The 18,764-nt window shown below is 42.7% G+C and overlaps 1 protein-coding gene across 1 annotated transcript in view; it reads right to left on the bottom strand.

The window, feature by feature from the left end:
* LOC119427465 (golgin subfamily B member 1) overlaps positions 1-18,764 on the bottom strand; it is a gene marked incomplete in the record, with an annotated part of 127,811 nt that overhangs the window by 4,289 nt on the left and 104,758 nt on the right. Inside the window, 3 exon segments of the mRNA XM_037695091.1 lie at positions 9,062-9,184; positions 9,332-9,478; positions 11,322-11,358. Of these exon segments, the coding sequence (XP_037551019.1) occupies positions 9,062-9,184; positions 9,332-9,478; positions 11,322-11,358 (307 nt within the window).

Genomic DNA, 18,764 nt, shown 5'->3' with positions numbered 1-18,764 from the left:
TGAAATAATACCTGTCTGATATTATCCATAATTTAAACGGATTCTTTCATTTTTCTGGACTGAGTACTATCGTGTTTTGAATATTAAATGTGGACGGAAACGTGTTTAAATTTCTGACTCACCAACAACAGTGGGTCGTTTATTAAAAACGGTTTAAACACATCACACATTTACATCAATTGGCAGATTGATTACAATAACACAGCTTAATTAATGAGCTTTACAATGAGAAAATCATACGGCCATGATTTTCACTTGCAACTGAAATACAACAGACATTTATGAAAATATCTGGATGAATTACTGGCAGATAGAAGAGTTTTAAAGATGGGAAATGAAGGAGTTTAAATGGAGAGAAAAGATGTGTGAGGGAAAATGTGTCGACGAAGAACGGCACCCTCCTTTCGAACCCAGCTCCACCTCGGTACACTTCGGTAGTGAGGGACTCGTTACCTTGTAGAAGATGTCTCCACTGGTACGGAGTTCCATTTAACGCTACCTTTCCAGCGTCTCCGTAGGATAGCAGAAAAACGTCCGGAGTAGTGACGGTACTTCGTTCAACAGCATGCTCACCTCACGGGTGGACTCACATGAGCTGTGAGCCCGTCAGAGTTCCACTCAGATGTGGAAGATTCCATAATCCCCACGAGACTTGGAAGAACTTCGGATCATGTCTGGAACTTCTTGTTCTCTCCAGCAACTTTTCGGTTCGGTTCTGCTCTCCTAACTGAACTGTTTGGAACTTGTTCTGCCTGGAACTAGGAAGTGTTGACCCTTTTAAAGAGGTCACTTCCGGTTCCTCTGAGAACTTCCTGATTGGTTGAAACGAACCAACAGGGGTGTGGTTTTAGTGACGTAAGAGGGTTATTACTAGTCAAGGAGACAGTGAGATGTTTTGGAACAAACAGAGAAATGTTTTGGAGCAGACAGAAAGATGTTTTGAAGAACAGAGACATTTAGGAGCCAGTCTTCTTCTATCTGTCTGATAGAGATTAACATGACATTTAGTTCCGATAAACATGTTTTTGACCGTTCCTTCACTTTTGACCGATATCACAACTTGCTCATTTCAGACAGAAGATCAAAAAATGCATAATTACTCTTGTAACAGACATTAACTTGATTTCTACTTTGAATAAGGATTAAAAATCATTTATACTGTTTCACAGTTGATTTAAAGTGAGTAGTTCACTTCAACATTTAAAAATGATTTGAACTAAACACACTTTTGATTATCAAGACATTTGTAAAATAGTAATGATAATATGAAAGAGAGTGTTCTTTCAATTGATTAGTGCAGGACACTTAGAAAGTCTCTGGATGAGCTTAATTTGTGTTTCTGGACTCAAATCAATGAAATAACAGTTCCTGTCCCAGGATGGCTTTTGACCTGAGGCTTAGTTCACTATATATATATATATATATACATATACATATATATATACATATACACATTAGGATATTAACAGAGTACTCGAGTAATCTACACATCGATTGCTAGGACATCTATCGAGATTAAAAATGTTATGTCGAGTATCCATAGTGACGTCATATTATGTGACCACCGTATGACCGTAGGGGCGGTGTTGCACTGTTGCAGGTCACATAGTATGGTGTAACACCGGGTCCAATCCACCGAACCACAACCAGTTTCAATTTAAGTTTCATTTTTGACGTGCTACACGTTTCTTCACGTTTGCAGTTTAATAATAATAACTAATAGTTTAGTTTTTCCTGTGACGTATTTGCAGTATGATAAATGGTAGGAGCATAATATATGCTCCCAATGTTTTGTTGGTCTTTTTTTTTTTTGTTAAATAATTACCTTTTTTTGCGGTTTTATTTATTTATGTATCTTGAGATCTATGACGTCATCAAATACTCGAGTTCTACTCGGGTTTTATTATGTTAATGTCGAGTGTAAAGATTATATACTCGTTCAACCCATAATACACACATATATATACATATATATACATATATATACATATACATACATGTATATACATATACACATATATACATATATACATACATATATATACATATACACATATAAACATATATACATACATATATATACATATACACATATATACATACATACAGGTCCTTCTCAAAAAATTAGCATATTGTGATAAAGGTCATTATTTTCCATAATGTAATGATAAAAATGAAACTTTCATATCTTTCAGATTCATTGCACACCAACTGAAATATTTCAGGTCTTTAATTGTTTTAATACTGATGATTATGGCATACAGCTCATGAAAACCGAAAATGTGTTTTCATCTTTAAATCACTTCTTGGTCTGCTGCCTTCATACATCTCCTCCTACATGTCTCTGCGTGAGTGCAGCTACAGCGTGCGCTCTCAGGACATTATTACCTGCAGTGTTCCCTCAGTGAGGACTGAACTAGGAAAAAGGGCCTTCTCCTACTCCGCTCCTGTTTCCTGGAATATCTTACAAAAAGATTTGAAGCTCTCGACCTTGACCTCTCTAAGTGGCTTTAAGAATCTGTTGGACTCCTGGCGGGGTCCAATGCAGACATGTTCCTGTTTTTAGTTTTATACATTTGTCTTGGAATCTAGCTGGTTTTTTTTGTTTTGTTACCTTTTTCCTTTTAGCCATCCTATTTGTTAAAAAAAAAACAAAAAAAAACTCTAGTATGAGTTTTTATAACTGCTTATTGTTGTTGCTGTTGTCCATTGTTGTCATCTTTCTTTGTTGAAATCAGGTCCCTCTTGTAAATGAGTCCTCGAGGCTCAATGGGATTTACCTGTATAAATAAAGGTTGATTGATTTCTGGGTGGAGTTTGCATGTTCTCTCCGTGCATGCGTGGGTTTTCTCCGGGTGCTTCGGTTTCCTCCCACAGACCAAAAACATTCATGTTAGGCTGATTGGTAACTCTAAATTGTCCCTAGGTGTGAATGAGAGAGTGAATGGTTGTTTGTCTCGTTTGTCTCTATGTGGCCCTGTGATGGACTTGCGACCCGTCCAGGGTGTACCCCGCCCCTCGCACAGTGATTGCTGGACATGGGCACCAGCGACCCCCGTGACCCAAAATGGAATAAGCGGGTAAAGATAATGGATGGATGGATGCTTTCTTTCCTTCTGTGTAGTATCCCCCACCCCCCCATGGAAAAAAATCATGAGTCGCCACTGCTATTGAGCAACAATGCAGTTTATTTTAAATGTAAATGTTTAGTTTCCCCGATGTAAGAGCCCTCCTGACACTGAACAGCATACACAATATTACTCTGTTTGTGCCGGGGGACTGGATCTTTGGGATGAACCAGTCTTTGCCGTAATGTATTTTGGGGTTTAAAAGCCACTGGGACGTTATGTTTAGAAAATAAACGTCTCAGTTTCTCTGATACTCCCTCAACATACGGAATGACTACTGGTCTGGGTCTGGGCTCCTCCTTTTCACCAGATGGCTGACTGGCGTCCTGTTTGGGTTTCTTCTCTGCTTTCAGGAAGGCCCAGTTAGGATATCCACATTGCTCTAGAGCCTGTTTTGTGTAGGATTTCTCCTTCTGCCTGGCTCCCGAGTTAGTGGGGATGCTGTCTGCTCTGTGATACAGAGTCCTGATGACTCCTAACTTGTGCTCCAAAGGGTGATGGGAGTCAAACTACAAATACTGGTCTGTGTGGGTGGGTTTGCAGTACACCTCGGTTTCCAAATGTCCTCTATCAGAGACTGAGACCTCACAGTCCAAGAAAGCCAACCTGCCATTTTTTACATCTTCTTGTGTGAACTTGATGTATTTATCCACAGAGTTGATGTGGTCAGTAAAATGTTGGACTTCCTGAGATTTAATTTTAACCCAGGTGTCATCAACATACCTGAACCAATGACTTGGTGGTGTCCCTGAAAAGGATGTCAAGGCTCTCTTTTCTACCTCCTCCATGTACAGGTTGGCAACAATAGGAGAAACTGGAGACCCCATAGCACACCCATGTTTCTGTCTATAATATTGCTCCCCATATGTGAAGTAGGTTGACTGTAGGCACAGTTTCAAGAGTTGACACAGTTGTTCTGTGGAAAGTGTGGTCCTGCTGCTCAGAGTGGTGTCTGATTTTAATTTTAAACTGACCACCCCTACTGCATCATCAACAGGAATGCACGTAAAGAGTGATGTGACATCAAAAGAGACCATTGTTTCATAAGTCTCCATGATGACATCCCTCACCTTATCTACAAAGTCCATGGTGTTCTGTATGTGGTGTTCTGAGCTGCCAACTAAAGGGATGAGTACAGACGCCAGATATTTGGAAACACTGTAAGTGACAGAGTTAATCCTGCTAACGATTGGTCTTAAAGGTACACCTTGTTTGTGGATTTTAGGTAAACCATACAGACTAGGTGTGGCCTCCCCTGGGTACAGTCTGTGGTACAGAAAACAGTCAATAGCCTTGTCCTGCTCCAAAATTTTCAGGCAATCTATCAATTTCTTCTTGTAACCACTTCCTGGATCTCTTTTCAGAGGTTCATAAGTGTTTAAGTCACTAAGGAGTGTCATAACTTTCTCATGATGGTCTTTCTGGTTCAAAATCACTGTGCACCTTCCTTTGTCTGCTGGGAGAATGATGATGTTTTTGTCCTTGCTAAAAGTGGTGAGTGCGTCCCTCTCCTCTTTACTGATGTTAGAAGGTGGTAGTTTGGCATTGCTGAGGCAGGCTGAAACTTTGATTCTGAGCTGTTCTGCTTCAGCCTCTTTAATTTTGTTGTTGCGGATGGCTGACTAGGTAGCTGTGATCATCTCCACCAGAGGAATTCTACTCTGGTGGAGTTAGAGACTAGTTAGAGAGTTTGAGAAAACAGCAAGGAAGAGGGCAGACTACAGGAACCATTTGCGATTCAACCTCAGATGTCGACAAAGTGGCATCATTCCCAAGAGCCTGGAACTAAAATCTTCGGTCAGCGGGCACCGGGCAAGCAAGATCCTTCAGAAGGCACAGACCCAGCTGCTGAATGAACGGGTGAGACAGACCAATTTTACTATTGAGGCCTTGAAGGCCAAAGAAGAGCACATTAAACAGAAACTAACTATGTATCTAGATCAGACCACACTTCAGCAAGTGTTGGACTGAACAGATCAGGCACGCTTAGCACAGCATGTCAAGTCCAAGACTCGACAACAAAACAAGTTTAACTTACTAATAGCTCATCAACACCATCACTATTCCAATAACAACACATTCAGTGTAGGACAACACTCCAGTAGTCAATTACATGTGAGGGAGACAGAAAAGTGGGTGAAGAATTTATCTGACAGACAGCTCACCCAGCCGGAGACAGAGATTCTTGCCAGGGGACTGAACTTTGCGGTTGCACCAAGTAGAATTCCTCTGGTGGAGATGATCACAGCTACTGAGTCAGCCATCCGCAACAAGAAGAAATTGATAGATTGCCTGAAAATTTTGGAGCAGGACAAGGCTATTGACCGTTTTCTGTACCACAGACTGTACCCAGGGGAGGCCACACCTAGTCTGTATGGTTTACCTAAAATCCACAAACAAGGTGTACCTTTAAGACCAATCGTTAGCAGGATTAACTCTGTCACTTACAATGTTTCCAAATATCTGGCGTCTGTACTCATCCCTTTAGTTGGCAGCTCAGAACACCACATACAGAACACCATGGACTTTGTGGATAAGGTGAGGGATGTCATCATGGAGACTGATGAAACAATGGTCTCTTTTGATGTCACATCACTCTTTACGTGCATTCCTGTTGATGATGCAGTAGGGGTGGTCAGTTTAAAATTAAAATCAGACAAACCCCAAATACATTACGACAAAGACTGGTTCATCCCAAAGATCCAGTACCCCGGCACAAACAGAGCAATGTTGTGTATGTTGTTCAGTGTCAGGAGGGCTGTGATCAGTCCTACATCGGGGAAACAAAACAGCCACTGGCCAAAAGGATGGCCCAGCACAGAAGATCAACATCATCAGGCCAGGACTCTGCGGTCTACACTCATCTCCAGGCCAGCGGTCACTCTTTCAAGGATGAAGATGTTCACATCCTGGACAGAGATGAACGATGGTTTGAGAGAGGAGTAAAGGAGGCCATCTTTGTGAAAAGAAATCGTCCATCATTAAACAGGGGTGAAGGCCTCCGGGTTCAACTGTCCCCCTCTTACAATGCTGTGATTGCTAGTATCACTCAGCCCTCTGTGAATAGTAAACAGCCATCAGTGTGCTAATGACCCATTGTTAGGCTGATGGTCCTTCTTGAGCATGTGATCAGCTGGTTTTGGTTGTCAGCAGCAAAACTGGTTGATCCACTCTGAGAAGGTGCTATTTAAGAGACTGAGCTGAAAACAGCTCCTCAGACTGAGGAAGTCTCTTGGATGAGAGACGAAACGTTTCTACATTTTTTTGTTGTTTTGCTTTGTTTTGGTGTTTTTTGAATGTCCAGAGGACCAGATTTAACTTTTTTTAGATTATCTGTCTATTAAACTCACAGAACAGGCAGGAAAGTGTCAAATAACCCTGAACTTCATGAGAGTTGTGTTGGTGCTGTGCTGCTTTAAACATTTAATCTCAGCTGCTGCGGGGAGTCGGACTTTGTTTACCGTCAGTAAATAAACTCAAACAGCGCATTTTTCTCCACCTTGTCCCTTTTTATTTAAAAATTATGCTCTGCTTTGTTATGTGGGTTTTTAGGTTAAAATCTTTATTATCTGTTGCTGTTTGTAATGTAAAAAAACAAATTCTTCTTGGTTAAAGTGCACGCATTCTCCAGTAAAAATATCCCTATTTTTATATTATGACGTCCTGCTGGATACTGAAATGGAGGAAAACATGAATAACCATCACTTTATTGTGTAAATAGTTACTGTCGGCTGTAACCATGTCAGTACAACAAACTCGTTAGTGAAAGCATTCTTTTGTAAAAATATCCCAGTTTTTATATGAAAGACTGGTTACATAAATATTATAATAAGTGTTTTAGTTTTAGATTTAAGATATGATGTGTACAATTATGCTGTTGTGTTAAATTTTAGGCCAAGAGTTGATTTTTCTCAGTTCATTTCTTCACACCAGGGGCGATTCTAGAGCCCTTTTTAGGAGTCTTAGCCCCCCCCCCCACTGTGGACAATGGCTCCTGGTTTGAGATGTGTCATTAGAATTATTGTAGGGGGGACATATTGGTGCGAGGTCTGTGGGTCCTCCCCCATAACTTTTTGAATAAAGCAGCTGCTATTTCCTGCATTCTGGTGTATTTTAACAGGTTTAAAACATCTATGTTTACCTACATAAGTAAATACTTGATTCAACAACTGTTTTATAAAGCATGTCACAACAAGAAGTAGCACTAAGCTTTTTGTTTGTCTTTAATTTAATTTAATTGTTCTACCTAACACAGGAAGCTGTTAGCTCTGGAAGCAAAGTGTTAAACAGCTTTGGACACAAAGACTCTTGTCACACACTTCAACAGAGCAGGTAAGATACATAAAATCTTGTAATCTCTGCCTGTGAGGCTCATTAAATAATTATAAAATATGATAAGTGAAATAAATAAAGAAAAATTAAGCTTCTGTAATTTATAATTGCAAATGTCACATTTTCTTGACTTAATTTCAATTGTAAATCTCTTGTTTTTGATAAAACGTTTTTTTTTCCAGAAGAAAGGCCAACAAATTGTAACTTGTAGTCACTGTAACACTATTTTGACTCGTGCACTGTCGTCTTTCACTTTTAGGTTCCACAAGGCTCTGGACTGGTCCAGCTGTGGAGAGATGAGGTGGAACACCAGACCTGCAATGGTCCAGTCTGTAAATGATGCTCTGAAGTCTGGGAAGATGCACGACATCATGCTTCACCCAAACGAGCTCGTTACCTCGACCACATAGAATGTGAACTTCTTGAGGACGTCGTCCAATGTATAATAACGCCTTTAAACATTTTTATTTGTTCTCTTGCATGGTACATTATTTTTCTTTTTTTGTTTGTTTGTTTGTTTGTTTAAACTATTTAAAACATGACAGTGATGTCACTGTTTAAAGGAAACAATTGCTCAATAAATTAGTCAAATGCAACTTGTTCTGTTTGGGTTCTTTCATCTAAGGTAGACATGGTGTGACCCATGGACTGGTTTAGATTTTTTGTTTTTACTGTAACTGACCTTCAAAAGAGCCAGAAACAAGGACTCAGCAGCTGATCCTCTGTAGAAAACTTATATGGACTACAGGCCATGGATTATTTGTTTTGTGACGTTTAGTGAAGGTTTTTGTTTGGATTAAAACAATAAATGTCTCTATTTCACCACAGATGAACTGTTCCTGTTGCCATATGTTTTGAAATAAAACTGCACAACACAAAGTAATTTAAACAGGAATGGGTAGAAGATCAAATCAAATTCAATGTATTTCCTAAAAATTAAATGAAGAGAAAAAAACAGGAGCAGGACAGGAGCAGGAGTCATGTTACCAGGAGTGGGACAGGACAGGATTTTTTCCGTAGGACCAGGACAGACAGGAGTGAAAATCCACCCCTGTGTCATCCTCTAGTCTGCAAGCTTCCTTGACATCTTCTCAAACTCCCACACTGCTCCTAGGGGATCCTTCCCAAAATGCTTAGCAATATGCTGGTGAAGATTCTCAGTCATCCAGGACATGATGAATTCAAAAACGTTTTAGACAAAAACAACTGGACTCTGTAACAGAAGACGTTTCACTTCTCATCTGAGAAGCTTTCTCAATTCAAAGAGCAGTGTGTATGGGATTGGTCTCTGAGCTGGAAATGTCTCCAGATTTCACTTCAGAAATCTGGTCACCTTACTCTACCAACTGCATCACCATGCTGCCCGCGATCTAAGCAGTTCTTTTGTTATATTCATATTCTGCTCACTGACATTACAAGGACATTTTGAGATGTATTGTGCAGTCCTACTTTAAATACATCCCTAATTTCAACTGATGCAGTCAACTTCAGGAAATAGTTCCGTTTTTTTCTAAGTGAGTTTGTGTGGAGCAGTTAGAATGCCGATACTGTAGCTGGATAGAAACAACCTGCCTCATTTGAATGCGTTTTGGACCTGTTACCTGTACTTGGCCTGGGGTTTGACTTTCCAGCCAGTGGCAGCGATCCTGGGTGTCCCGTAGTGATTGGGAAACAGACCTCAGCTGAGCTGCAATAGTAGCTTTCTCCTCGACTGCCTGCTGCAGCTGTAGAGGAGGTGTATGTGTTTGTGTGGTGGTGGTGGGGTCAGGGGGGGCATGAAGAAAGATGGAGAAGAAACCATTCTTTTATTTTTCTGAAATTTTTCAACAAAGCTTAGTCATTAGTACAATTCCACCTCAGCTCTTTCATACCTTGGAGTTAAGATGCTGGATATACTGGTCTTGCGGTTGAATCTCATGAAAGCAATGCTGCAGGTCTTTGTGAAGCTGGATCCTCTCCACCTCTAACCTATGAACCACCTCCTCTTGTAAACGGTGATCTGCTGAAACTGTTGTTTCCTGCTATACAAATGGTAAAAAAAAAAATACTAGTCTTTCTCTTGTTTAAATCAGGAGCCATTTTAAACACCAACGTTAAATCAGTCATTGATTAAACAAGTGATATGGTGATGCCCCTTTGCTGAGGGATTTGAACAGTGAATGTTTGTAGTTTTCCCGATAAGTGTTTTTCTAGACTGGAATTAAACAGGAAATGCAAGTAAACTTAATGATTTTGTTGATATTCAAGTGGGTAGGATTACACTGTGGAGAAGAACAGAGGTTTTTTTTTTGGCTTGTTCAAGGCAGCACAGATTGATGGATCCAGGCAAGCGGAGGGGGCAATTTTATCCAATCCCATGTGATCTGGTCCACCTGGGGTGGACAGTGGGTCACCATAGATTCATCTTTGGCCACCCTAATTATTTGAAGAAACAATACTTTTAAGCTCCTCCTTGAATCACCACCTTATCCTTACGAATGATTCTAGAAGTTATGCTGTTGGGGACAATTGTAATTACCCCTGGTAGGGTCTCTCAAGGCAGACTGGCTCAGACAAAGAGAAATTATGAAGACTCAAATGGACAGAAATCAGCACAGTCTCCCTTGACCCAACGTGGGTTGCAGGGGCCCCACCCTGGAGCCAGGCCAGGGAAAAGAGCTTGTCAACAAGCGTCTGGTGACTGGATCTCTACCCATGGGGTCCGGTCGGGCTCAGCCTGATAAAGCAACATGGCCTGCCTTACTGTGGGCCCACCACCTGCAGGAGGGGGCCATAAGAGTCAGATGCATGACGTCATGGGCAGTGGCCGAAGGTGGGGGCTTTGGCACTCAGACCCTGGCTTACAAAAGCTGGCTCTTGGGACATGGAATGTGACCTCCCTGGCGGGGAAAGAGCCTGAGGTTGAGAGGTACCGAATAGATATAGTTGGGCTTACATTGATACCTTGACGCACAGCATGGGCTCTGGAACCAATCTCCTTGAGAGGAGCTGGACCTTATTCCACTCTGGAGGCACCAAGCTGGTGTGGGTATACTTTTAGCCTCCCGAATTGGTGCCTGTGTGCTGGAGTTTTTCCCAGTAGATTAGACGGTAGTCACATGCCACATCTCCAGCTCTCACTGGAGCGGTTTGTAACTGTGTGTGAGGTGGCTGGGATGAGAATCAGCACCTCCAAATATGAAGCCATGATCCTCAGTCGGGAAAGGGTGGCGTCTGTGGCTGAATGGTTAGAGCAGTCGTCCTCCAATACAAGAGTTGGGGGGTTCGAATCCACCAGCAGTCACATGGCAAAGTGTCCCTGGGCAAGACATTGAACCCCTCATTGCCTCCGATGTGTGTCCCATCGGTGTATGAATGTGATCTCAAAGCACTGATTAGTCTCTTTAGAATGATTTGTTCAATTAGCTTTGTAGAGTTCTTGCAGAGTGCTGTATGAATGAGGGCACAGATTGTAGTGTAAAGTGCTTTGAGTATCTGGATAAGATAGAAAGGCGCTATATAAATACAGTTACCATTTACCATTGTTCTCTTCAGGTCGAGGGTGAGGTTCTGCCTAAGTGGAGGAGTTCAAGAATCTTGGGTTTTGTTCATGAGTAAGGGAAGAATGGAGCGCGAGCTTGACAGACGCATTGGTGCAGCATCTGCAGTATTGCGGACTCTGTGCCATTATGTTGCTGTGAAGAGCGAGCTGAGCTGTAAGACAAAGCTCTCTGTTTACCGGTCAGTCTAACTTCCTACTCTCACCTATGGTCACAAACTCTGGGTAGTGACCGAAAGAATAAGATCTCTCTCGATCTCATACGCGCATACTCTGAGACAAGGAACAACAACAGGTTTCAGTTAAAAGGAAAAATCACTTGCTTTAACTGGCAGGGAATCCTTCATCTCAGCATCAGACCTACAGAACAAAAACAAAAACTTAATGTTGTATCAAGAAATTTTTGGTGTTCACAACTGTTATTATATCAGAACATCAGACATGAAGCAATAACAAACTCATTAGCTGCTTTCTGCAGTTTGAACAAATATATCAAATTGTAGTTTCCACTCAAGTCATGTTCAGCAGTTTGAGGACTTCACGTTTCAGCACTACTCAAACCTTAAAAACATGACATTTTCAGGCATTTTCATTTCAGACATCAATAGGCATTTTGAGGAATTTCCAGCGGCCATAAGTGCTGTGTAATATTTGGTTTAAAATGCCCTCCCTGGGCTGCCACCTTACCGTGGTGGAGGGGTTTGAGTGTCCCAATGATCATAGGAGCTATACTGTCAGGGGCTTCATGACCCTAGTAGGGTCACCCAAGGCAGACAGGTCCTAGGTGAGGAACCAGACAGAGTGCAGCCCAAAGTCGCCCTATGATGAGTACAACCACATACAATGTTCCCTCGCCCGGACTTGGGTCACCAGGGCCCCACTCTGGAGCCAGGCCTGGAGGTGGGGCATGCTGGTGAGCGCCTGGTGGTCGAGCTTTCATCCATGGAGCCCGACTGAGCACAGCCTGAAGAGGAGACGTAGGTCCCCCTTCCCATGGGAGGGGCCAAAGGGGTCGGGTGCAATGTGGGTGGCCAAAGGCAGGGGATCTTGGCAGTCTAATCCTTGGCTACAGAAGCTGGCTCTCGGGATGTGGAATGTCACCTCTCTGGTGGGGAAGGAGCCTGAATTGGTGTGTGAGGTTGAGAGGTTCCGGCTAGAAATAGTCAGACTCACCTAAACGCACGGCACTGGATCCAGTCTCTTTGAGAGGGGTTGGACACTCTTCCACTCTGGAGTTGCCCCTGGTGAGAGACACCGAGCAGGGGTGGGTATACTTGTTGCCCCCCATCTTGGTGCCTGTACATTGAGGTTCACCCCGGTGAACAAGAGGGTAGCTTCCCTTCACCTACGTGTGGGGGGGCAGATTCTGACTGTGTTTTGTGCTTATGCGTCTAACGTTAGTTCAGGTTACCCACCCTTTTTGGAGTCCTTGGAGGGGGTACTGGAGAGTAGGGCTGGGCCATATCATATTGTTCACAATAATACCAGTAAAAAAAAGCTTGCCCGGGAAAATAAATTATATAATGATATGCTCATTTCATGACGTAAATACCTCAGTGTTTTCCCTACCATTATACAAATGGGGCACCCCACCCTGTTAACAGAACCGTGCTCTAAACTGCCGGTACAAACGCGCAGCTCAGCTGTGTCTCTTAAGCCACGTTTCCACAGTCAGTCCATGGACCAAGAAAAGAGGCAGGTGATGAAAGACAGAGCATCAGCGAAATAGAATCATTCTTGCAGGAATAGAGGAAGCTGAAACACCACAAGCTTCAGGGTCAGCTGAAGACACCTTGTCACAAGTTTTAGAAGTTATACCTCATTTAAAGGCAACATATATTTTGTTGTAGGTTACATTCCAAAATTCTGTTCTAGAATTGCGCCGCTCAAGGTGGCTGCATGTTGGAGCAGCTCTGTTACTTTCATTCTGAGATTTTGCTTTTGGAAACTTTAATTCCTCTTTTGCTGGATGTAGATCACATTTTTTGGATGATTGTTTCCTCTGGTATCAGATGCTGTGCAGCTGGAAGGATTTTTACTGAAACTTTTTTAGTTTTGGACATTTGTTATGATGCGTAACCATGGCAACAAGGCAGTTTTCTACAACCAACAGCAGCTGATTAACATCTCAAAAGCTCAAATAATATCTCAACTACAGCCCCACATCTCAAATGAGTTGAAAGGATGTTCTGTGGACGCATTCTCATCTACTTGCCAGCTGTGCTCGAGTGCCTGACCACTGAGATCCTGGAACTAGCAGGAAACATGGACCATGACAGTGGAAGGACAGGATCGCCCCTCAGCACCTACAGTTGTCTGTCCGCAGCGACGAGGAGCTCGGCAGACTGCTGGGAGGAGTGGCCATCACTCTGGGAGGAGTTCTGCCTGACATTCGGGCGGTCCTACAGCCTGGGGAACCGAGAGGTCAGCAGAGTCTGGGTGGACGGATCGGACGGCATCTGCAGCCAGTTTCTTAGGATCCACTGTGGGATGGACCTTTACAAGAGATCCTTCCTGCCTACAGCCATCAGTATCTATAACATCTCTTAATGAAATGAGGACAACAAGTTACTACAACAAATAATTTCCCTCTGGGATTAATAAAGTATTTTTGAATTGAATTGAATTTGAATTGAATTGAATTTATGTTCAACAGATCTTAAGCTTTAATTTTATTTAGTTTATTTGGGGAACTGCACCTGCACTTTAGTTTTGTGGTGGATTTTGTTGATCTATATTTTGTGCCGACTTTTTAAATCTAAATAACAGAAGGACCTTTTGTATTTTTATACTTTGAGACTGAATACTTTACTAGATAAAGCAATTGCAGTAAAATTAACCCTTGTTGTTTTTTCAGTTTTTATATAATACTGCAAAGCAACATGTTAAATTAATTTTGTCAAAGGAATAACTATGATAGGCAGCACGGTGGTGCAACTGGTAGAGCTTCTGCCTCTCAGCGAGAACGCTGCCAGTTCAAATCTCAGTCCAGGGGCCTTTCTGAGTGGAATTTGCATGTGCTCTCCGTGCATGCGTGGGTTTTCTCTGGGTACTCCAGTTTCCTCCCACAGACCGAAAACATGCATGTTGGGCTGATTGGTAACTCTAAAATTGCCCCTAGGTGTGAGTGAGAGAGTGAACGGTCGTTTGTCTCGTTTGTCTCTATGTGGCCCTGTGATGGACTTGCGACATGTCCAGGGTACACCCTGCCCATCGCACAGTGATTGTTGGACATGCGTACAGACAAACCCCATGACCCAAAATGGAAGAAGCGGGTAAAAGATAATGGATGGATGGATGAAATGACTATGATTTCTGTTTTTTTTTTTTTTGTTTTTTTTTATGTCCCAAAATGTATTGTATCGTCAGAATGCTCTGAAATATCATGATATTATATTTGAGCCATATCACACAGCCCTACTGGAGAGTGCCCTCCTAGGGACTCCCTTGTTCTGCTGGGGGACTTCAATGTTCACGTGGACAATGACAGTGAGACCTGGAGGGCTTTGGTTGAGAAGAACGGCCCCCGTGATCTGAACTCGTGTGGTGTTCTTTTATTGGACTTCTGTGCTCATCATGTATTGTAATTAACAAACACCATGTTCAAGCATAAGGGTGTCCATATGTGCTCTTGGCACCAGGACACCTTTGGCAGCAGTTTGATGATCGACTTTGTCATCGTTTCATCTGATCTGCAACTGCATGTCTTGCACACTTGGGTGAAGAGAGGGGCAGAGCTGTCCACTGACCACTACCTGGTGATGAGTTGGCTCCGATAGTGGGGGAGGATGCCGGTTAGACCTGGCAGGCCGAAACCTATTGTGAGGGTCTGCTGGGAACGTCTGGCAGAGTCTCCCATGAGAGGTAGCTTTAACTCACACCTCAGGGAGAACGTCAAACATATTCAGGGGAAGGAGGGGGACATTGAGTCTGAGTGGACCATATTCCGCACCTCCATTGTCGAGGCGGCTTATCCAAGCTGTGGCTACAAGGTCGTCATGCCTGTCATGGCGGTAACCCTTGAACACACTGGTGGACTTCGCCGGTGAAGGATGCTGTCAGTCGGTGGGGAGAGTACTTTGAAAACCTCCTCAATTCCACCAGCACATCTTCCACTGAAGAAGCAGAGCATAGGGATTCTGGGTCGGGCTCTCCAATCTCTAGTTCTGAGTTCACCGAGGTGGTTATAAAGCTCCTCTGTAGTAGGGCCCCAGGGGTGGATGAAATTCGCCCAGAGTTCCATAAGGCTCTGGATGTTGTGGTGTTTTGTTGGCTTACACAACTCTGCAATATTGCGTGGACATCAGGGGCAGTTCCCCTGGATTGGGAGACCAGGGTGGTGGTTCCTCTATTCAAAAAGGTGAGCTGTGAGCCACAGAGTGTGTTCCAACTACAGGGGGATCACGCTCTTAAGCCTTCCTGGTAAGGTCTATTCAAGGATTCTGGAGAGGAGGGTCCATTGGATAGTCAAACCTCGGATTCAGGAGGAGCAGTGTGGTTTTCGTCCTGGTCGTGGAACACTGGACCAGCTCGACACCCCTCAGCAGGGTCCTAGAGGGTGCGTGGGAGTTTGTCCAACCAGTTTACATGTGCTTTGTGGACTTGGAGAAGGCATTCAACCACGTCCCTCAGGGAACCCTGTGGAGGCTACTCCAGGAGTATGGGGTACTAGGCCCTATGGGATGAGGATCAGTGCCTCCAAATCCGAGACCATGGTCGTGAGCCAGAAAAGGGTACAGTGCCTGTGCCAAGTGAAGCCAAGCTTAACCAAGCTTAAGCATCTCAGGGTCTTGTTCACAAATAAGGGAAAAATGGAGTGAGAGATTGATAAGTGGATAGGTGCGGAGTCTTCAGTGATCACGTGACCAGCAGTCAACCACAGTGAACAAATGAGGTAGTCTCGATGAGTCACAAGTACACCACCCCAAGAGAGACGTGTACTGATGAGACTATATTTACTATATAATATACTACGCAATGATTGTATAAAAAAAGGTTAAAAAAACTGACCAAAGAAATTACTGAACAGGTCACAGTCGAACCATTGAAATGGAGAGGGGAGGAGTGAACATCCAACATTTTTCAGTCAGGTCATCTGGACAGTTTCTTTTTTTGTGCTGGAACGTTTTGCCTTTGATCCAGAAGGCTTCATCAGTCAAGGAAACACACAACACAAAACTGATTCTTCTCCCAACAGCTTACTCCAAAGTGGAACAAACCAGTTTTGTTGGTGCTAAGATGTTTTTTTTTGGTACGCCCCCTCCTCCATTGCCGGCCCTCATCCTTCTTGACAGTCGTGTCAAACTGGTTGAAAACAACAAAGTCCATGCTCAATAATCCAGGTATACAATCCAACATTTTTCAGTCAGGTCATCTGGACAGTGTCTTTTTTTTACTTCTTACTTACTTTCAGCACAAAAAAATAATCTGTCCAGATGACCCGACTGAAAAATGTTGGATTTTATACCTAGATTATTGAGCATGGACTTTGGAGGAGTGAACACTTTGTCTGTACATTAAACAGTAAAAATAAGTCACAAAGACCCACCCCCAAGAAAGACACATATTGGGCAGCTATGGGAGCGCCCGGGTGTAACAAAGCTAAATGTTTTTGGTGGCAGGAAGCTCGTTAGCCCCTCCCCCACAAAAAATAAAAATAAAAATCAATTTCTTAGCCACAGCTGTGGGGTTCAAAGCCTGTGAAAAAAGTAGTGGCTTATACACCGGGCAGTATTTTTTCATTCAACCTTTATTTAGACAGGTAAATCCCATTGAGCCTCGAGGACTCATTTACAAGAGAGACCTGATATGAGTATGATAGACTTAACAGAAAACATACAGACACCAATACATTTGCAGCCAAACCGAACATCTGCCTATATGCTGTTTGTAAAAAAACAGCCCAAAACAACCACAACAGAAGAGAAGAAATTAACAGGATAATAATAATAAGCAGGTAGGTGCGGAGTCTTCAGTGAAGTGGGCGCTGTACCGGTCTGTCGTGGTGAAGAGAGAGCTCAGTCAAAAGGCGAAGGTCTCGATTTACCTGTCGATCTATATTCCTACCCTCATCTATGGTCATGAGCGATGGGTTGTGACCCGTTCATGTTTCTAATCGATTTTCCTCGTTCAGTGACACACCCGCTGAGAAACAGACCCTGGTTATTGGAAGCTCCATAGTCCGAAACGTGGCTTTAGGGACTCCAGCGGCCATAGTCAAATGCATTCCGGGGGCCAGAGCGGGCGACATAGAATCTTATCTGAAACTGCTGACTAAGGCTAAGGCTAAATACAGTAAGATTGTTATTCACGTCAGCGATAATGACACCCGGTTACGCCAATCGGAGGTCACTAAAATTAATGTTGCTTCGGTGTGTGACTTTGCTAAAACCATGTCGGACTCCGTAGTTTTCTCCGACCCCCTCCCCAACCTGACCAGCGATGACATGTTTAGCCGTATGTCATCGTTTAACCGATGGGTGTCCAGGTGGTGTTCTGACAATGACGTGGGCTACATAGATAACTGGAGTTCTTTCTGGGGAAAACCTGGTCTGATGCGGAGAGATGGCATCCATCCCACTTTGGACGGAGCCGCTCTTCTTTCTAGAAATATGGCTGATTTTGTTTATCCCCCAAATTAATGACAACCCAGGGTCCAGTCCAGGAAGCAGAGGTGTAGTCCTCCACCTCTCTGCTGCTTCTCCTCTGTTACCCACCCACACCCACATTGAAACAGTGTCAACTCGCCCACGGCTCAAATTAAATAAACCAAAAATCAGCTCTAAAAATATAAACCATAAAAATCTGATTAAAATAAACACAGTTACTTTACCAAAGCAAAATCATAAAATCATTAAATGTGGATTAATGAACATCAGATCTCTTTCCTCTAAATCCCTGTTAGTTAATGAACTGATAACTGATCATCATATTGGTTTATTCTGTCTGACAGAAACTTGGCTACAACAGGAGGATTTTGTTGGTATAAATCAATCCACTCCTGTTAATTATTTAAATGTTCATGTTCCTAGAACAACTGGCCGAGGTGGAGGAGTAGCTTCTATTTTTCAGTCAGGATTATTGATTAATGCCAAACCAGTTATTAGTTATGATTCTTTTGAATCACTGTCCCTCAGTATTTCTCATCCAAAATGGAAATCAGAAAAGCCACTTTTACTAGTTGTTATATATCGTCCACCAGGCGCTTACTCTCAGTTTTGTCTGAATTCTCAGAATTATTAACCGACTTACTATTAAATACTGATAAAATCATCATAATGGGTGATTTCAATATTCATGTGGATGTTAGAGTGATAGTTTAAGCATAGCCTTTAATAATTTAATAGACTCATTTGGTTTTACCCAAAACGTCCGCACATCTACTCATTCTTATCATCACACTCTTAATTTAGTTCTGACCTATGGTATAGAGATTAAGGACTTGGTAATAGTTCCACAAAATCCTATCCTGTCCGACCATTTTTTAATAACCTTTGAGTTTACATTAAATGACTACACAGTCACTGAGAGTAAATTTCATCTCAGCAGGTGCTTATCAGAAAATGCTGTAACCAAATTTAAACAATCTCTTCCATCAATGTTTTCCTCTGTCTTGCAGAGTAATGCATCAGAGAACAGAGACTTAGATCATCTAGTTGATCATCTTACAACTTCAATGCAAACTTCACTTGATAAAATTGCTCCACTGAAAAAGAAAGTAATCAATCAGAGGAAACTGGCTCCTTGGTTCAATTCTGAGTTACGTA

This window comes from Nematolebias whitei, chromosome 2, assembly GCF_014905685.2.
Source record: "Nematolebias whitei isolate Nwh7 chromosome 2, NemWhi1, whole genome shotgun sequence".
In the NCBI taxonomy this organism is placed as follows: Eukaryota; Metazoa; Chordata; class Actinopteri; order Cyprinodontiformes; family Rivulidae; genus Nematolebias; species Nematolebias whitei.
This window is presented reverse-complemented; position numbering and strand designations above follow the sequence as displayed.